Raw genomic sequence first — 21,175 nt, forward strand, 5'->3', positions numbered from 1 at the left:
TAAGAATAAGTAATAGTTTGTCATGATTTTACGGAAAAAGTATAGTTTATCAGAAATATGGAAAAGTCATTGTGTACAAATAGTATGTTGAAAATCAAAAAAGAAAACTCAATTCAATACAATTTAATGAATATTTTACCCTGTTCTAAAGTTTTACACCCTTAAAGAAAAACCCCTTCCTTACCAAGTACTTCATATTATACCCTTTTGTTAAGTGTTGCGTACATCAGGGTGTATCTCAAAGTATCTTGGTAACATAAAATAACTAAAATATGTAAGTTTATCAGAAAAAAAAACCCATTGTTTAACTGAACAAGTGTTGCATACATCAAAGTGTGTCTAAAAGTATCTTAGTAACACAAGAAAAGAGAAAAAAGCCTTGATGTCAACAAAACTGTATTTTTCCACTGAAATAGCGTTAAAATAAAAAAAAAGTGCCTTTAAAGAAAATGTATTCAGACAAAGTATTTTATTTTCAAAAAAAAAAAAAAAGTTTAAGGTTTTGCATACATAAAAAGTGTATCTTACAGTTCCTTTGTGAGAGAATTACACACAAATCTGCCAAGTGTCAGGGAAAATTGTTAAAATCACAAACTTACATTTTAGAGAAACAGTCTTTAAGAAAAAATCTAATCAGACTGTACTTCATTTTCTAGTTTTAAGGTTTTGCATCCCTCAAAGTGTGTCTAAAAGTATCTTGGCAAGAGAAAAAAGCCAAAATCTGCCTTTAAAAGAATCCGAATTCCTTATAAAGTACTTTATATTCACCCAGTTTCAGTTTTCAGACACCAAACTGTATCTAAAAGTATCTTGGTAACACAAGAAAAAGAGTAAGTGTAATTTCTTCGGTAATGTTACAGAATGTTTCTGAAAAATGAAGATTCCGGGACCACTTTAAATGTTTCGTTTACAATACTATTACATATAGAGGAGAGCTCTTCTTCGGGAACATCCTCTCCCCTACTTTGTACCATCCAGTCATTAAGCCCATATCCATTATCCTGGTGATAATAAGGGTAGGCTACATCAGACTTGGTTTTTCTCAGATCCATGGCTAGTTTTCAACGGTCGTCTTGATGGGGTCCTTCGTTTTAGATGATTTGCTGAGTGGGGTGGGACTTATTGCGTTGAGTGGGGGGAGTCAGTGTACAATTGAGAGTTTTTTAGAAAAAAGTTCTTTAAGCGTTGTAGCTTTTTCATCTCATCTCCAGCAATAGGTCATCATTTAAGAACAAGTAATAGTTTTGTCAAGATTCTACAGAAAAAAGTCAAAAAAAAAAAGTATAGTACGTCAGAAATATGTAAAAGTCATATAGTATGTTGAAAATCAAAAAAAGAAAACTCAATTCAATACAAATTAATGAATATTTTACCCTGTTCTAAAGTTTTGCACCCTTAAAGAAAAACCCCTTCCTTACCAACTACTTCATATTATACCCTTTGTTAAGTGTTGTGTACATCAGGGTGTATCTCAAAGTATCTTGGTAACATAAAATAACTAAAATATGTAAGTTTATCAGAAAAGAAAAAACCTTGTTTTATCTGAACAAGTGTTGCATACACCAAAGTGTGTTTAAAAGTATCTTAGTAACACAAGAAAAAGAGAAGAAAGCGTTAATGTTAACAAACACTGGATTGTTCCACTGAAATAATAAATAAATAATTTCAAAAAGTGCTCTTAAAAAGAACAAATGTATTCAGATAAAAGTATTTTGTTAGACTATTAAGTCCACTATGGTTATATTTAACCCCTAACCCATTTGTATTATATGTTTGTTGTCCTAATAAAGCCAGAGTCACCTGAATTAATTTTGTCTCCAGACCTTTTTTATTTTTTACATTTTGTAACAATCTTAAAACATTTGTGGTTTGACTCTTTTTAAAAAAGTTATTTTTCATCTATCATTTTCAACCAAGCAGCAAGAGGTCAAATGTAAGAACAAGTAATAGTTTGTCACGATTTTATGGGAAATAGTCAGAGCGCGATGTCACATCTTAAAGACAGCTTGAACTGGATAAATGGTTAGTCTTTTTCAAACATACCGTACGTTCTGCATGTTAGTATATCTGGCCCATCGATTTAGACCCTACTGCCTTAGACGCATGCCCTCAATAGGGTAGTCACGCTTTGGGAAGAGGTGTTTCATTTCACAGATCCACCTTGATTGTTATTGTGAAGAGGGACGGGGGAGGAACATTCATAGGATGAAGAAGCATAAACATAACTTGTTTGTAAAACGGACAGCACATCAGTTTCAAGAAAGATGACACCGTGTTTATGCATGACATGCAACATATCTTGAAGTCCTACAAAAAAAAAAAAAAAGGGTACAAGTATATTGTGTTGAAAATATCGCCAAAAGTCGTAATATTGTATAATGTATTAGTTGCATGTTGTATTTTTGCTAGCAATTACTATGTAGTTTTTTCCAAAAATATAATGGAAAAAAAAGCGAGAAAGACAAAAACAAAATACGTTGAAAAGTGGATGAGTATGTCTGTCTCTCGGGGGTTGGTTTGTTAAGAGTCACAGTCTTAAAGAAAATCTGCTCAGAAAAAGTACTTTACTTTCTACCAGTTGTAGAGTTGTCATACATAAAAAACACTATCATAGGTCTAGGAGTGTTTTTAGCTGTAAAATACCTCCACTTTTTAGTTTTCAGCGTACGGTTAAATCTTTCTACCATACATGCCTATATGTCAATGGCTGTTATATATATATATATATATAATATTGTATACCGTTTTTTCTTCAACAAGTTTTGAAAAACTTTATTTAAAAGAATTCTTTCCCCGCAGCTGTTAGTGACTTTTTAGGGATCTCGCTGTGTGTTAAAACTATATCAAAAGCTTTTTGGTAACCTTACCCTTCTTTTTCTTTAATGTTTGAGCACAGGTTTTTCTAAATACATTTATGACTGTTAATAAATAATTAAAACCATCATTATATTCGGACAGCGACTGCATATCACAGAGATCTGCTTGAAATTGTTGCAGCGGTCTGAGTACGAAAACTCTGTTTTCTTACAAAATGCACCAGTGTCGACTTGTACAAATGTATATGGTTTATCCTCTGATAAATATTCTCTGACTTTCTATATATATATATATTTAAGTATATTACCTACCTACCTCCCTCTGTTTACAACATGTTTGTCTCCATAGGGGGTTTATGACTTCTCCATAGGGGGTTTGGGGTTTTCCCCCTCCCTTATCCTCTAGCAAAAAGGCTGACTTTTTAAAATATCTGTTTTTTATATGCTTTACTTTGATTTGGAGCACCCAACGGATGGCTGTAAGTTGTCACCGGTGTCTCGCTGATTAAATTCATATCAAGACGTCTCTTGGCCATTTTCTCTCGACTTGAAAAATATTTAAGAGTGACTAAAGACGATGGCTTTTTATTTAGACAGAGGGAGAGGGTGAGGGGCGGGGAAAGTGTGTGTGTGTGTGTGTGTGTGTGTGTGTGTTCCCCCTCCTCCACCATATGTTCTCTCCCCTCATGTCCTGTCATGTCCTGTTTGCAAAAACAGAGAGGTTTAAATATATGTTTTTAAGATGCCTTACTTTTGATTAATTTCATGTTATTTGCAAGTATTTGTAAGTTACATTCGATACTGTATACAGGATTAACCACACAGAAAGTGGTAAGGAGGCGGGACATATATCCTAGGCATATTAATTGATTGAAAACAACGGCATTTTATTTTTCTCATTTCTTAAATTTTAATTTATTTTTTATTTTTATTTTGAAAACCGGAAGCGGGGGCGGGACATCCGCCGGAAACGGGGGCGGGACATCCGGTTGAACGAGGCGGGACTTCCGGTCGAACGAGGCGGGACTTCCGGTTTCAAAATAAAATAAAAAGGCGGGACTTCCGGTCAAATAAGGCGGGACTTCCGGTCGAAAAGGGGCGGGGCGACCTGTCACTTTTTCTGCATACTAATGAGATTGAAGTGGCATTTGTATTACTACTGAGGACTGGCTTATCTGAAGCCAGTTGAGTAGCACTTGTAACCTGATGTACTTTATGATTCTGTTTTCTTCAAGCTTGTATTTTGTTGGTCGAATGTACTTATTGTAAGTCGCTTTGGATAAAAGCGTCAGCTAAATGCAATGTAATGATTGTTGGTGCTTGAGAAGACTACATATGTATCTGCAGATCCCTATAAAGTATATACATTACTCGTTATTCTCTACAAATAGTTAATTAAAAACTGTATATAATTGCTATTTTGGACATCCCTTTTCAAGATTTCAATATTACTCTAAACGTGTAATAACGTGCTTTAACCAGTAGGTGGTTTGGGTTAAAAAGCTGTCAAGTTTACAGTGTTAACAAAATAAAATATACTGCTGTTTCTGGTTTAGTTTACGACGGATATATTTAGTTATTGTTTTGATATTTGTAACACAAAATCGATGGAAAAAACCCACAGCAACACAGAAAAGATGGTCTTAACATGAACCAGCGGTCTAGTAGTTAATAAAAAACAATATTATCAAAACAAATTATTACTATTAACTTTATTGTGAAATTAAAACAGAACGGTAAAAGAATAGTTTCCGGTCTATTCTGAGCCCGATCTCTGTAGATAAATACAAATACAGAACTACGACAGATGTGTAATATTTAATGCAGCCAAACCATTTATTACAATGCATTCATGTGATGACTTTCAAAGAGTAAAACAAGCACTGCTGAATAAAGTATGATTTCTCTTTTACGAAACGTTTTTTTTCATATGGAATGCAGTCAACCAATCACAGACCTTGAGGCAACGCAGACAATAGCTGAGGATTCTGGGTAGTGTAGTGTCTTCGGCCATCCTAAACTGAACAAATATTTGTTTCTCCGAATCGAAGGGGAAAATTACAAAAGCATTGTACACAATTTAAACCAATCAATGTTGTGTAATCAACAAGGATAATCTGGTGTTTTTAAGTTGATCAGTAATGCAGATAGCACTGTAAAATCAATCGACAGTAAAGAGTATACTTACTTCCGGGTGTAAAATCCTGCGTTATCCAATGGGAATGGACGCTCACATTGCTCTCCGTAATACAATAAAGGGGACATGATCAAATCGGAATATAATGTTCTTTTAAAAAACGTTAAACGGGAACAATCTATTGGACACAGCTGAAGCTCTGGCCTTCCTTAAAAACAAACTAATCACAAATCACAGTTGCATTACACACAATGCACTGTTTTTTGAGACCAAAAATTCGTAACTAATGCACCATAATACATTCTGACGAAAAATAAAAATGATTATGAATACAAATAAAATAAAAGAAGCCTCCCGTGAGTTACTACAAGATATAAAGTAGATTTTAAAAATGTTTTATAGAATAAAAGCTCACTGCAGGATGTGGTAGAAATGCGTGTGTGCACCACGACAAAGGAGCCTCATTCACTTTACATTGGGGTTGTTTGCGTGGTGCAGACACGTAAATGTAACAAAGTTCGTGACTCCACCACGCAATGCGGTGTTAAGGAGTCGTGGTGGAGTCACGCATTCTGGTGAGATCAGGTTTGTGATTAATCATGATTAATTAATTTTTAAGCTGTGATTAATCTGATTAAAAATTGTAATCGTTTGACAGCCCTAATATATATATATTATTTTTTTAGGCAATTTCAACTTTTTCTCAGAGGGAAATTAAAGAGCAATATACTTTTACTTTGTGACCAGCCAGCAGTGCTAACCCAGACTTGTTTTTGTTGTGACGTTTGATATGAGCTCTGCTAAAGCAACACGCTGCATCTCCATTTCAAATAGATTATAATATTGAAGTTTTCCGAAGGCTACAAAGCGTACGTCAGAGATGGGGACTCGAGTCTGCGACTCGGACTCGAGACGCACTTAAGTCGCGCACACAGAGACTTGAGACTTGACTTGGACTCGTGACCAAAAGACTTCAGACTCGACTTGGACTCGTGTGTTGGGACTCGTGAACAATGATTGTGTTTTCTATTTTTGGCGTATTAAAGGTGGGGTAGGTACATTTGAGAGAAACCGGCTCGAGATCGCTAGAATTTGAAAATACACAACCGGAGATAATCTGCTAGAGGCTGCTACTTCCTTATAGAGCCCGCCTCCTCCAACACACACGAACGCGCACATGACCAATGAGGGCACGAGATCAGTTTGTGCCCAGATGGAAGGCTGACAGGCAGGTAGGCCATCCAGTTACTCCGGGCTCATTACGCAGACGTGCGCGCCTCTGTTACTACCTCGTAGTAACACAATAGCGACCGGCGGCACACCTGCGGCTGTACCGCTTGTAATTAGGTTCAACTACAAAAACTTCGAACAAAACGCGCACACTGCAAAGTCTGCAATATCAAAATCAAGGATGCTGGCGCAACAACGTCGGATTTCATCAGGCACTTGAAAAGTCACCCGGAGAGGTCAGTCACATTAACGCATATGGACGGTTAGCAAACATGTTTAGCTCAGCATCAGCTATGTAATGTTAACTTAGCTTGCTACTAGCTTTGTAACTGAATATTTGAAAAGATGAGTGAATGTTTGCTTGTCACACTTGTTTGAGTTGAGTGGCGTTGACATCCAACTCTTGACATGACATAAAAAAGGTCGGTAACGTTAATCATTACGTTCCGCTGCGTTAAACGTATATACAAAAATACATAGTTACATACATAAATACATCTGTGGATTTATAGGCAGGTTACAGGTTTATTGTTGACCACGTAACGTTAATGTTACAGGTTTATCAGGTTACCATGACACTGGCTTTGAGTGAGAGGATAGAGGAATATGTTTATTAATAGTAGACTTAAAAGATGTCATTAGAGACCCAGTGTATAATAACACAGTAAATGCTTTGAATTGCTTAGATATAGCTGCAGTATTCTTATCAGACTGGATAGCAGCAGACAATAGAAGGCTTATTACAACCAGAAGAGACATGAGACTTTTATTTTTTTAGAGACTTGAGACTTGACTTGGACTCGTGACCAAAGACTTGAGACTTGATCAAGTCTCACCCCACAAAGACTTGAGACTTGACTTGGACTCGTGACCAAAGACTTGAGACTTGACTTGGACTTGCAAAAAAAGACTTGTGAACATCTCTGGCGTACGTGCATATTTACAGGACTGCGATGGCTTCATGCAGACTGCAGTGTACACACACACACACACACACACACACACACACACACACACACACACACACACACACACACACACACACACACACACACACACACACACCATCTCCCTCTCCTTCAGGTCATCCCGGGGCTCGGCCAATTGTCCTGCCTCTTCAGCCCCACCCCTCCCTCTCCCCCTTTCCCTCCCTCTTTTCTCTCCTTCTCTATCCCTCCTTTCCTGTTGGCAGAACACTCAGTGTGCTGACTCAACTTGTACTATCTTTGCTTCCTCTCTCTCTCTCTGTCCCCCTCTCCTCACACAGAGATTAACTCTCTCTCTGCAGACGTTGCATGTCTCTATCTACTTTACAGCCTTTTTATTAGATCATAATGTAAATGTGATAGGATGTGCTTTGATTTTTAAGAAGGTAATGCTATTAATACTGCGTGATAACAATCTATGAGCCTATAACATAATAGTTTGACGTTGTAGAAAGGATTATTGGATTTCTTGATGACAATATGATGACATCTTCATCATTATTTATTAGGCAGGGGCAATACAACATACTCAATTAAAACATGAATCAAGACGAAAACCAACACATCCAATGACCCTTTACTGTCTTTACTCTATCACAGAATCCATCAAATGTCTAGCACAAATAAAACCTAATCTTTTACTTTCCACTGATATCACCATCCATCTGGCGGAAAATATTGAATTTACATTTACACCCTTTAATATTTTATTTGGGCTTTTAGATGAGCACCGCACAGAGTTAATAAATACAACTATTCTTCTGGCTAAAATACATACAAAAATCAATCAAGGAGTAATCTTAATTTAAGGTGTTTGAAAAGTAGATTACATTTATTTTGGAAAATGTATCGCCACAAAAAATCAAAGGGTGGCTCAACACGCCATGACATGGGAAATAATTAGCTCTAACGGAGAGTGGGATTAAAGGAACAATACATCTGCTTGCCATGTTGTGTTTTTGGTGCTATTTGGTTGTCAACCTTTGTGATCCTACTGACTGCATCTTTATTTCTTCTGTTTTTGTTTTGTTTTTGTCTGAGATAGGAATGTCATCTTCTATATGTTATTGTTATGTCTACGTTTGTGTAAAAAAAAAAAAAGATTAATAAAATAATAAAAAATAATAATGCGATGCCTTTGCGAAACACTAGGGGCCGCGAACCACAGGTTGGGAACCGCTGCCCTAACTATTGCTAAGACAACTATTATGTTTAATGGAAAAACAGAAAACGCATTTGAACAAAACAGGTAACACTGGAACAAAACTCAAACCAGAAAAAAAAAAACAAGATGAACAAGTAGTGAAAATAATCGTTCTGAGTGTCTCTTGATTTAACAGAGAGCTCATACAACAATACACTCAAACACATACCATTCAGAGACACAGTGCTGAACAACAGACTTCACTGACATCACTCCACTGTTGAGAAGATTATGAGTAGATCGTTATCAGGAGAATTTGATTATAGTTTTTCTCGTCTTGTTCATATCCTTGTATTTATTTACTCATTCATTATTTTCCCTGCCAACCGCCCTTCTGTTTGGTTTTTCCATTATACCCACTGCCATAAATATCAGTGATGACTCAGACGCCTTCATGCTCTAACTGACTCGACAAGGCGGAACATCACTGCAGATCTTCTTCTACATGAACATCTGCAGTCAGTCTTTCCATTGTAATATTATTCTACTATTGTGTAACATACAGTATACCCACATTCCAATCTGTTTGAAATGTCTCTGTCCAAGAGTAATATAATAATAATGAAAAAAGATCAGAAGCAATGTTAATCAAATAGTGTGAAGCATTGTAAGCATTTTAATGGCCAAACTATTCCACAATTTAGGATTTTCCAGAGAGGGTTATTTGTGAATAAACGTCCCTCCGGAGCGTTTGCAATGAACGGGCCGGGAGCATGTTGTTTCTTACACGAGCACTAGAGCACCTCTAGTGGTCGTGTAAGAAACAACGTGTCTCTGGGTCGTAATAAGGGCTTGAACAATCGGCCTATATGGTCGTTTTTTGTAGGAGGACAGGCTGGAAAATAGACACATTTCTCTTGGCAGAACATTTTCTTTTTTCAGGATGAAATATGTGTTGTTACAGTATAATAAACATTGTTGCCATAAGAGACTGAAATACACAACAACCACATACAAAACATATCTTAATCTAAATTGATTAAGTCATTGTTATGGCGCCTGGCAGCAGGGACAGTTAATACACTCTGTATTTCTGGTCCGACCCTATGCTTCCCAAGCAGTGTTGTCCAAAGCCAAGTCCCTACAGACTGAGCTACTGTCCCCCAAAGTAATGAAGTTATTTACACAGGAGAGAAAAATAGGTAAATCAACAGAATCTTTTTTTTCTCAGGGCTTCTGTAGGATTTGCAAAGATGGAAACTTGTGGTTTTACTGTAATCTGTGTGTTTGAACAACTTCCTTTGGTGCATGCACACGTGTTGGCAGTGTGTCTGCAGTGAGGACTGGGGAAGGCTGAGGCAAGTCAGTGTGTTTGTCTTACAATAAGATAACTAACCATGTGTGTCCATGTATGAGGAGCAGAATTAAACTATGTATTGCATCATTAAGCACTTTTGAAATCGTTCCATAATTATTTTGTACAAGATTGGCATAAAAATACTATAATAGTTTTATGCCAACGTTTTTGATTAAACACAGTTTAGCCTAACACAGCCTAACAAAACACACGGAATGTCTTTCAAAAATGAAATATTGACTTTCAGAATTAAGTTTTGTAATGAGATGAGGCATACTCCTTTATCTCAAATGCAGCCAACGAGCAGAATAACACTGTTATTCAAACAGAAATATTTTTAGAGACCTTAAAACTTAAGTGTGAAAGAGAGGTGTTTCATGGCGTGTGATCTCTCCCTCAGCACGTCAGACTAAAATAAACCGACGGAGCTGTTACATGCGTGAATGTAAACTTCATTAAAGAAGAAACATAAAACAGAGAACTTTTGAAAGTGATGGCGTAATTGATATAAATAGATATTAAACTGAATTATGGGGGAGCTAAAAGCCATCATTATGTCTCTGCAGTGGAGTCTTTTATCTCTAAGCCATGTCTGCTCTCCACATCTGTATTAACAAGGGAATGGAAAGCTGGTTTCAGTGAGGATCCAATCATGGCAGCAACCTTCTCATTTAGTTTGGAGTAAGATTTGCCACCAGTGCAGTTGGTGCGTTTTATGATAAGGTCTTCTGTTACATTAGCCAGTGCAGATGTGCTCCCCATACTTTCAAGTGTTAAGCAGTGAAATGGCAGAGGGTATAATAGATCATTTATAACGGTTGCTTGAGGCGGGGCTCCAGCACGGCCAGAACATCAATTCTAATTGCAGGGATTTGGTGCTGACACATATGGAAATGAGTCACTTGTTTTACAGCTCACAGTCAACACTACTTTCGTCACCCTTGTTAGTGTTTAATTCAGTTTGAGGTTGACAGACTTATAGCACTTAAAGGTCCCATGTCATGGCCATTTCTACTGATCATATTTCCATTGATGAGGTCGACTAAAATAGATTCACATCGTTCAATGTTCCAAACTCACATTGGTTTCTCACAGCATCTCTGTATAGTCTGTGTGTTCACTCTCTGTCCTACACGGCTTGTTGGAGCTCCTGCCCCCCCCCCTCCCTGTGAGCCGAGTGTGCTCTGATTGGTCGGGACGTTGCGAGGAGCGGACTGGCTTCCGGGTCGGCGATACAGCGAGAGCAAGCGAAACTCATCCTGAGCACACAAACACTCACATCCGAAGTAAAAGCAATAAGTGTGTCTTGATATTGAGAAAGAAAAAGGTTTATAACGCTGTGAGTCAATGGGTCTGAGGAGAGCGTTTCTCCGCCATCCCAACTCGTCTATTACCAACCAGGGAGCTCCATGCAAGTCAATGGGGACTCCCTGCTAGCTAGCCAAAGGGTCCTGGTGTGTGAGGGGCTCTGCGGATTGGTCCATTTGGGCCAATCCGGTCATTTGTTGTTGATTTGGGTGTTCTCACAGGGCGGTGGTGGCGAAGTCCATAGGGACTTGGCAACTGGAAGGTCACCAGTTCAAGTCCCGGAAAGATCAAGTGCTACCGAGGTGTCCCTGAGCAAGGCACCGTTCCCTACACGGCTCCCCGGGCGCCCTACATAATGGCAGCCCACTGCTCCTAACACTAGGATGGGTCAAATGCAGAGAAACATTACATAGTACCTGTGATATGTAATGACAATAAGTTGAATCTTCACACGTCACTGTACCCTGGAGGAAAACAATGGAAAAAGAGAAATGTCCAATGAGGCGTTCTGGGGCAGCACAGGTCTTTCTTGTGTTTGAGTTTTTCTCGCTACAGGGTGCACTCTGAGGGTTTGTGACTCTGCAGACCGCTTACATGCAGAAAAGCCTTCATAACACAAGGGGACGGGTCAGAACCAGAAAAGCATGACATGGGACCTTTAATACATTTAAAAAAGGTGGATACTGACTTAATCAACAATTTATAAAACTCTCCCCAGAAGTTAAAGTTAAAGCCTTTTATTGTCACTATACACAGAGTATAACGAGATGCAGAGAACTGTTACAGGATGTGTATTTTGTAAATTGTGTAATTATCTTTAATATTTTTTTATGCATGCTTCTCAGTTAACATGAAGCTGTCTTTGGCCAGGGGCGGCGGGTACTGTAGGCTAGGGAAGGCTAAGCCTTCCCAAATACTTTTGTCGCATCCTGGTAAAATACAAATATAATGTATAATGTTTGTGCCTTTGACATTAGCGCTGCTATGCAGCCACCTGTGCCCTCTTCTACGAAGCCAGTTCAACAGACCCTGGATATGTTTGAGTTATCTTAACTAACCCTTACAAACGAGATCTCGCTAAGCTGGTTATCAACTCGGAAAATCAAGCCAGGGTTTCTCTCTCCAGCTGAGAGCGCGTTCACGTGAAAGGGGTGGGGTTAGCAACATTTGACCAATCACAAACAGGGACAAGTGTACTGACAGCGCAGTGTCATACTTCATTAATGAAAAGTAAACTAATATTAGACACATATGAACTTTAAACATCCATGACTTAAACATATAATCCAGGATACAAGCCACATAGTTTCACCTGCAAGTTGAATATAGAACAACTGGTTAAAAAATAAATAAACTACCGAGTGTTTGAAAGCGTCACGGTACGTCCACACAGCAGCTTTAAACAAATCTGCCAACGCTTCCAACGCTTCTCTGCCCATTGACTTTGAATGGGGATGACGTCACTTTGCCTCGCTTTTCACCGAACTGCATTGTGGGGGAGCGAAGCGAAGATTTCCAGGATTTTCAGGATTCAAAAGTTGAGCAATGATCAACTTTTGAAGCTGAGCTGGAAGCATCAGCCAATCAAATCCCGTTTATGCAAATCTGACAGTACAAGCGCTAGCCAATCAAACCGCGTGTAAGCAGGGAGAACCAGACCGCAGTTCATTTCCTCATATTCCAAACGAGAAATTACGGTAGCAAATCACCCGGTTCTTTGCGACCAGAACTATTAACGGGATACAAACCGGAGGAACCAGGCATGGAGGGAGGTGGCAGAGACAGTGGGTGAAACTGGTAGGTTTTCGCCTGTTTGGGGAGTTTATATATATATATATATTGCTCGCATAAAATCCCCGGGGTTTTTTGCTTTGTATATCGGGGGTGGGAGATTCATGTGATTGGTTGTTGGTCGCGTTGCTCGCAAAAAATCCCCAAGCTTTCAGACACGCTGAGCTCCAAGAGCGAAGCGAAGATTTCCAGGATTTCCAGGATTTTCAGGATTCAAAAGTTGAGCAATGTTCAATTTTTGAAGCTGAGCTGGAAGCGTCAGCCAATCAAATCCCGTTTATGCAAATCTGACAGTAGAAGCGCTAGCCAATCAAACCACGTGTAAGCAGGGAGAACCAGACCGCAGTACATTTCCTCATATTCCAAAATTACGATAGCAAATCACCCGGTTCTTTACGACCAGAACTATTACGGTACGTCCACACAGCAGCTTTTCAAAAATCTTGAAAATCTTGGAGCTGGGCGTGTCTGAAAGCTTGGGGATTTTTTGCGAGCAATGCGACCAACAACCAATCACATGAATCTCCCGCCCCCGACATACAAAGCAAAAAAACCCGGGGATTTTATGCGAGCAATATATATATAAAAACTCCCCAAACAGGCGAAAACCTACCAATTTCACCCACTGTCTCTGCCACCTCCCTCCATGCCGGGTTCCTCCGGTTTGTATCCCGTTAATAGTTCTGGTCGTAAAGAACCGGGTGATTTGCTACCATAATTTCTCGTTTGGAATATGAGGAAATTAACTGCGGTCTGGTTCTCCCTGCTTACACGCGGTTTGATTGGCTAGCGCTTCTACTGTCAGATTTGCATAAACGTGTTTGATTGGCTGGCGCTTCTAGCTCAGCTTCAAAAGTTGAACATTGCTCAACTTTTGAATCCTGGAGATCCTGGACATCCTGGAAATCTTCGCTTCGCTCCCCCACAATGCAGTTCGGCGAAAAGCGAGGCAAAGTGACGTCATCCCCATTCAAAGTCAATGGGCAGAGAAGCGTTGGAAGCGGTGGAAGATTCTTTTGAAGCTGCTGTGTGGACGTACCGTTAACGGGATACAAACCGGAGGAACCAGGCATGGAGGGAGGTGCCAGAGACAGTGGGTGAAACTGGTAGGTTTTCGCCTGTTTGGTGAGTTTATACATGTATAGGCTATATATATATATTTTTTTTTTCAAAAGCGGCTGGGACCTCAAATAGCAGTCGACGTTCCATATTTTAATTCTGGTCGGGGACTTGAACCGGCGACCTTACAGCTCCCAGTCCCTGCTGACTGAGCCACTGCCGGAGGGAACAAAGCGAGCATCATGCTAACGGAGCACACACATCAGATCTTACCTTCCAATCCCCCGGAGGCATCAGCTGTTCACAGCTCTCCTGCAGACGCAGAGACAGAAGACAGAGAGACACTGTTAATAGAGGGAGACAATTAGTGTGAACTCACACACGTATTGCTCTCGCTGTAACGTGTGCTTCCACTGGAGGCTGCTACGCAGAGAGGAGATCCACAGTAGGTCCAAACACAGTTTCCCAGAAGCACCTCAGCAGGACAGTGCTACAGGTTCAACTGTCGCTGTAAATACCATTTGGCATTGGCTTCCTTTCAGGCACAAACAGCCAAGTCTTTCATAATACAACTGTGCTGTGTGTTTGAACTTGTGGTGCCAACATGCCTACTGTTTTCAAATGGAATGGTCGAGTGATGCACCAGAAGTCAAGCTGTAATAAGTCATTATATTAAACAAATGAATGATGGACATAGGATGATGTATTTACACTTTATTATGTCAAAATAATCATTTTGTTTATAAGCTGCTGAATGTTCTCATAACCAGCACAAGTTCACATGTTGTTATAAATGATAGCATATTGCAGCAGTTATTACAACATGCAAGGGTTGCAGTTTGTTCACAATGAAATGTAAAGCTTTATACTATTAAATCATAAATCTATAACACATGTTTAAGAATACAGTTTAAGAACATGATGACATATTTTCCAAGGAAAGATCATCCTCTGATATCCTGCATGAATTGTATTAGATATATTTATAACACAATGCATTCATGTTGGTAAATGACTGATGACACAATGTGTCCGTACAAACAAGATGAGTTTCCAGTGCAGCAGCTGCTGTGATCTGGGTCTGGTACACATACTGTAACACAGCAACCGTTGGTACGTGTGTGTTTGTCTGGATGACATCATTCTGACATCCTCAGGGTTATGTTGTGTGGCTTTGAAAAGCTGCCTCCAGAGTCAGAAGACATGGTTCATATCTGTTCAAAGGCGTACTCGCACTTTTCCTGGCCGCTAACTCATACTGCAGAGAGCCCCTTTAACGCATCCTTTGGACACACTTATATGCCTTTGGATATTGCCACATGTAATTATTATTCCAGTGTATCTCAGTGTAAAGAGTGTGTGTGGGAGACGGCATCAGCAGTAAACAGTGAGGGAAGATACAGGATGAGAGACACAACAGATTCCTCCACAGCCAGCAGCTCAGCATTCAGCTCCTGAATACCCAGATGCGCCGGGGCATCTGGGTATTCAATATGTGTGTCATCTAACACCGTGGCAAGGGAAGTCAATATCCCTGCGAGGCATTGTAACTCCTCGACTGCCAAAACAGATTCAACGTTTTTTAGAAACACCAATTGATGACAAGCTGGCGTCAGAAGAAGCGACAGCTGTGTTTGACATTTACATCAGGCAACATATTTTTGAGAAACAAATCTTGAAGCAAATATGTTTTATCTTGCAATGCTCTGTTTTTAAGGAGTCTGGTCTTGACATTCATTTTTTAAGATACGTAGGCTATTGACATAAAACAGGTTCATACTTAAAAATGACCCTTAAACTAATTTCTGTTGTGTTCTTTTTGTCATTTTTAGCACAATAGTGAAGGTCTTACTGATCAGCACATGTCCTTTACAGCAAGAGAACATTCCTGCTCTGCTTTCATTCAAGTTTAGAGCAGGAACATCATCTGGTGAGAAAATGCAGGACATGGCCATGAGGTAAGAATGGTGGCAGCGGCCTCAACAGCCCAAAACACTTTCATTAGGAGAAACACTCCTAAAACAATGTGTACACAACTTGCAAAGAAGGAACTTCTTCACCAACTTGACAGCACATGCAGCTTTTAGAGAACATTCACCAACTTCACAAAACATGCGTTTACTAAAAGCTCTGCATAAACGAAACGCTGCATGAAGCTCAACACACAACGGAAACCAAGGGCAGGGCCGGCCCTGACCAATTTGCCGCCCTAGGCAAGATTTTAGCTGGCGCCCCCCCCCCCCCCAAAATACAGACACTCACTATGATTCGCACGTGCATGTGTCACGTGCATGTGTCAATAAAGATATTGACACAAGATGTGTGCAACTGTATTTAGTTTCTTATCCATTTGAACATGATTTAAGTGGTGGGGGGGGGGCTCCTCTAGGGGGGTCCGGTGGCATGCACCCCCGGGAAGACTTTTTTTTTTTTATATTGAAGTTAAAAGCATCAATCTGGTGCACTTTGAGAGCAACATTAGGAGATCTATGGATATACTTCTCAACACCCATATGAAACAGAACTGTAAGCAGATTTTCTTTTTCTTTATGGATACTTTACAAATCACTCCCCTTTCAAACTGTATTATTAATAACAACTTTTTTGTACTGTCAGTATTTTATACCTGTTTTTCACCTGTTTTTTGTATAACTATAATGATCATATAAAGGTGTGCCTTTACCTCACTGAGCTGAGGTTATCAGAGCCTCTCAGTCTTTCAGGAGAGAGCTCTCTAAAGCTCTCCCCCTCGCGGCCGCTTACACAGTAAATTCCAATTGTTAATAAAAGCACACATAAGCTGTGTACGTTTTTTGGGAGTTTGATTTATTTTAAATGAATACAAATACAAAATTAAAACCTATAATTGCACACTAAAACCATTGTTTCAAAAAAAGAACAATTTCACATAAACCTTTGGTTTTTACTGGGACTGGGGCAGTTCAACTTGATTTTGGGGGGGGGGGTGTGTGCCATAGGTTATGGGTGCTGTACGCAATATAGGCGTAGTTCTGTTAGTATAAGATAATAAGATGTACTTTGTTGATCCAAAATCGGGAAATTGTGTTGTTATGAAATAAAAAAAAAAATCTGGGTACTTTTTTTTTTTTTCAATTTTCGGCGCCCCCTATGGGTTGATGCGCCCTTAGCATTCGCCTATACTGCCTATGCCGAGGGCCGGCCCTGACCAAGGGACACTAAAAAGTGACGAACACACCTGCTTGGCAAACTGTCACTGGAAACTGACCCAAAATGTAACTGTTGCAGCCAATTTGATGTATTTTAATATTTGTATATGAAGGTGCTGTGATACTACTGAATTGACCTGGGCACAGCGGGGACTCAGCCAATTTCAGGGTACAGCCTACTATTTCAACCCAGTCTCACGGCATTTCGTGTTCACCAACACGATTTTTAATCTATTGATTCGTGTTCACCATCACGATTTGCCCCTTTTTTTCGTGTTGCACAGCACGATTTTAAAAGCAATGTATTTCTACTGGTAACGTGTTTCGTGCCTGCAGGCTGCAGCACGTCTTTTTCTCCGGTCGGGTCGTGGAAGACCGGAAGCTGTGTGGTTCATAAAAACATGTTCTTACTCAATATCAAGCCACAGTTATTGCTTTTATTTTTAAATCGTATAATTTCGGACTTTTGTTGCCGTCTGTGAGGAAAATAAATGGGGCTCAGAGCCTCAGGATACTGAAATCTGTATTTTTAAATATTTCTTTCCTTCTAATTTGTTATTCTTTTCAAAATAACACACTGTTATTTACTCACCAATAACTCACAATTATCCTTGCTTTTATTTATTGGTTTAATTCCATAATCTCGGGCTTTTTTGGCGTCCGTCAGGAACTGAATTTCAAAATAAAAATAACCGGAAACAGACGTAGGCCTATAAGGGACATTTCGAGCATCATTGCGATTGTCAACATTTCTGAGTTTAGGATGGCCGAAGACACTACACTACCCATAATCCCCAGCTATCGTTTAGGACTACAGTTCCCGTAAGGTTACGCAGAGCGTCACACAGCTGTGTGAAATGGAACGAAACCATGCCAGATTATCCAAAACTGGAATCGAACACCCCCCCAGAACTACACATGCTGGCTATTGTGTTTCGCAAAATGTTCTATGGGACGTCTCTACTGAACGTTTTCGTTTTTCCCACAATTAGAAGTTGCCATTATTAAACACATTGGTGTTATCAAATGTAAAACATATGATTGATAAATGGGTGTAAATCGCTTGTGTCCATAATGCGCAACATTAATATATACCCACATGACAGCTCATTGCTACTTTGTAATTCTACTCCACTACAATTCAGAGGTTAACCTGGTATTTTTACTTTGCAGATTCTGATTAATGATGTGAAATATAAACAACCCTTAAATCAGACTTTAGTTACACCTGAGTAAAATTCAGGTAAGGTGATTGTCAAGTGCCAACAATCAGGAGAGATATTTGATAGTTGGTGCTTGAGAAGACTAAACATGTATCTGCAATTGACATGAATGGAAACAAGTAATAAAGTATATTCATTACTCGTTATTCTCTACTAATAGTTAATTAAATACTGTATATTATGGTTATTTTGCACATCCCTTTCAAGATTTTCAAAGGTTTATTGACATATCATACACAACTACGGTGTAGTTATGCAATGAATGAAAAACTTGGGTCGCAGGTTCCTCAACAGTGCATTACAAGACATCTATCAATATGTGTGTACCTCCACCATTAAACTGTCATATTCTGCACATTTCTTATTCTATCTACATACATAAGAGTATAATCCATATGTATAATATCAGTTAAAATAAGTGCTTCAACATAGTTAACATTGCAGGAAAGCAATATATTAGACGTTAATTACTTTGTCAGGCTTAATATTTAATATTTAATGTTTAAATAAAGGTTAATCCGTTTTTCTTTTTTGCACCTCCTCCTATTAATATCTGTGTACATCCTGCACTAAACTGTTTTATTGTAGAGATCACTAAAAGTATCTTCTTGATTTTTTATATTCTATATTTCTATATTTATACTTTCCCCCTATGAAAGTATGTACTTTTAATATTTTTGTAATCAAATATAACACATACAAACAATAATTCAATAACGCTTTAACCACTAGGAGGTGTACACAAGGTGCACACAGCCATAATAACTTTGTATTATTAGTGTGTATGTACAACATCTGAAGATGTATAGTTTTATGCATGCTTTCACATCATTTTACAGCATATTGTTATACTATTTCAGACTCAGTATTTACATTCTTACATTCAAAGAAAATCAGTAATATCTTTAAAAACTACAGTCCTTTTCTATCAGCTGTGCACCGTTATGGTGTAAATATAACCTATCTATGAATTAGATCAAATGTAAAAGTCAGCCGAATTAGTGTTGATACTGCAAGGAGACGTATTGTGTGAAGAGAAATTGAAGATGTTGTTTAATTGTTGATATATTTATGATCCACGTCAAGTATTCAGTTTCGGCGGCATTTCTTCCAGTTTTTCCAAAGGTCTTCTCATCAGGGCTCTCTAAATAAAGAACTACGGCAGATCTGTAATATGTAATGCAGCCGAACCGTGTATTACAATGCCGTTATGTGATGACTATCAAAGAGAAAAGCAAGAGCACTCGGAATTAAGTATTATTTTATACTTTTAAAATGTTTTTCGGATTTCATATAATATAAACACCAACTCCCAGCATGCATTGCGGCTAACACATCCAATCAGCGAGCTTAAAACCATAGCTGAGGATCTTGGGTAATCGCTCGAAATGCCTACGTCTGTTTCCGGTTATATTTATTTTGAAATTCAGTTCCTGACGGACGCCGAAAAAGCCCGAGATTATGGAATTAAACCAATAAATAAAAGCAAGGATAATTGTGTGTTATTGGTGAGTAAATAAAAGTGTACTATTTTGAAAAGAATAACAAATTAGAAGGAAAAAAAGATTTAAAAATACAGATTTCAGTATCCTGAGGCTCTGAGCCCCATTTATTTTCCTCACACACGACAACAAAAGTCAGAAATTATACGATTTAAAATAAAAGCAATAACTGTGGCTTGATATTGAGTAAGAACATGTTTTTATGAAACACAGCTTCCGTTCTTCTTCGACCCGACCGGAGAAAAAGACGTGCTGCAGGCACGAAACACATTACCAGTAGAAATACATTGCTTTTAAAATCGTGCTGTGCAACACGAAAAAAAGGGGCAAATCGTGATGGTGAACACGAATCAATAGATTAAAAATCGTGTTGGTGAACACGAAAAGCCGTGAGACTGGTTGACTATTTAGGGAGGACACAGGTCCACAGCATTAGGATGTGGGAATCACCAGAGGGAAGCCACACAGTTTTTCAACCGTGCGTGTTGAAAAACGTATTCTCTGTTTGTTTTGAGTTAATTTTGTTTTTTTTCTTTATCACAGTTAGTTGTTTAGTTATCAGTTAAACACCCGGCTCTTGTTTTGCTGTCATCATCCTGCAATCCAAATAAACATCTTAAATGCATTCAAAGAGAAGACCTGATTTGCTGTCAACACCACGCGTCTGGAAAGCTTCACACCATATCTCTCACTGGCAAATATTTGTTGTTCGGTTGCCTTTACAGTAACTTTTATTGTCTTATTTTAACAATGTGGTCACATGACTCCTTCTGATATTATAGCAGATCTGTTGTACGCTAGCTAGCTAACGTAGCTAACCTAGTCATTTCAGATATACTGACAAACACTTACGGCCCGTCTACACTACAGCGTCGAAAGCTCCAAGCAGCTCCAAGCTGCCCATTCACTTTCAATGGGGTGACGTCACGTAGCCGCGCTTTTTCGCCGAACTGAATTGTGGGTAGCCGAGCGAGGCGTCTCAGGCGACCCAGGCGACCAGAAGTTGAACATTGTTCAACTTCTGGTCGCCTGGACGCCGGAGTAGCCAGCGCCAGCCAATCAAATCCCGTTTCCCAAAATCTGACAGCTGAAGCGCTAGCCAATCAAACCGCGTCTAAGCTGGGAGAGATATCCCGCCGTTCATTTCTATATTTTCAAAAAAAGTCGGAGGAGAAACTAACTATCGCCGTAGCGAATCACCCGGTTTTGTATGACCAGACCCTCTTCACCTCCCGGGATACAAACCGGAGGAACCAGGCATGGAGGGAGGTGGCAGAGACAGTGGGGGAAACTGGTAGGTTTTCGCCTGTTTGGGGAGTTTATATATATATTGCTCGCATAAAATCCCCGGGGGTTTTTGCTTTGTATGTCGGGGGCGGGAGATTCATGTGATTGGTTGTTGGCCGTGTTGCTTGAATAAAATCCCCAAGCTCC

At 39.2% G+C, this 21,175-nt stretch overlaps 1 protein-coding gene across 1 annotated transcript in view; it reads right to left on the reverse strand.

The window, feature by feature from the left end:
* Positions 1-21,175, reverse strand: part of ndrg4 (NDRG family member 4) — a 107,222-nt gene that overhangs the window by 43,095 nt on the left and 42,952 nt on the right. Inside the window, 1 exon segment of the mRNA XM_034085399.2 lies at positions 14,102-14,140. Coding sequence (XP_033941290.1) covers positions 14,102-14,140 — 39 coding nt within the window.

The sequence above is a fragment of the Pseudochaenichthys georgianus genome, chromosome 6, assembly GCF_902827115.2.
Source record: "Pseudochaenichthys georgianus chromosome 6, fPseGeo1.2, whole genome shotgun sequence".
In the NCBI taxonomy this organism is placed as follows: Eukaryota; Metazoa; Chordata; class Actinopteri; order Perciformes; family Channichthyidae; genus Pseudochaenichthys; species Pseudochaenichthys georgianus.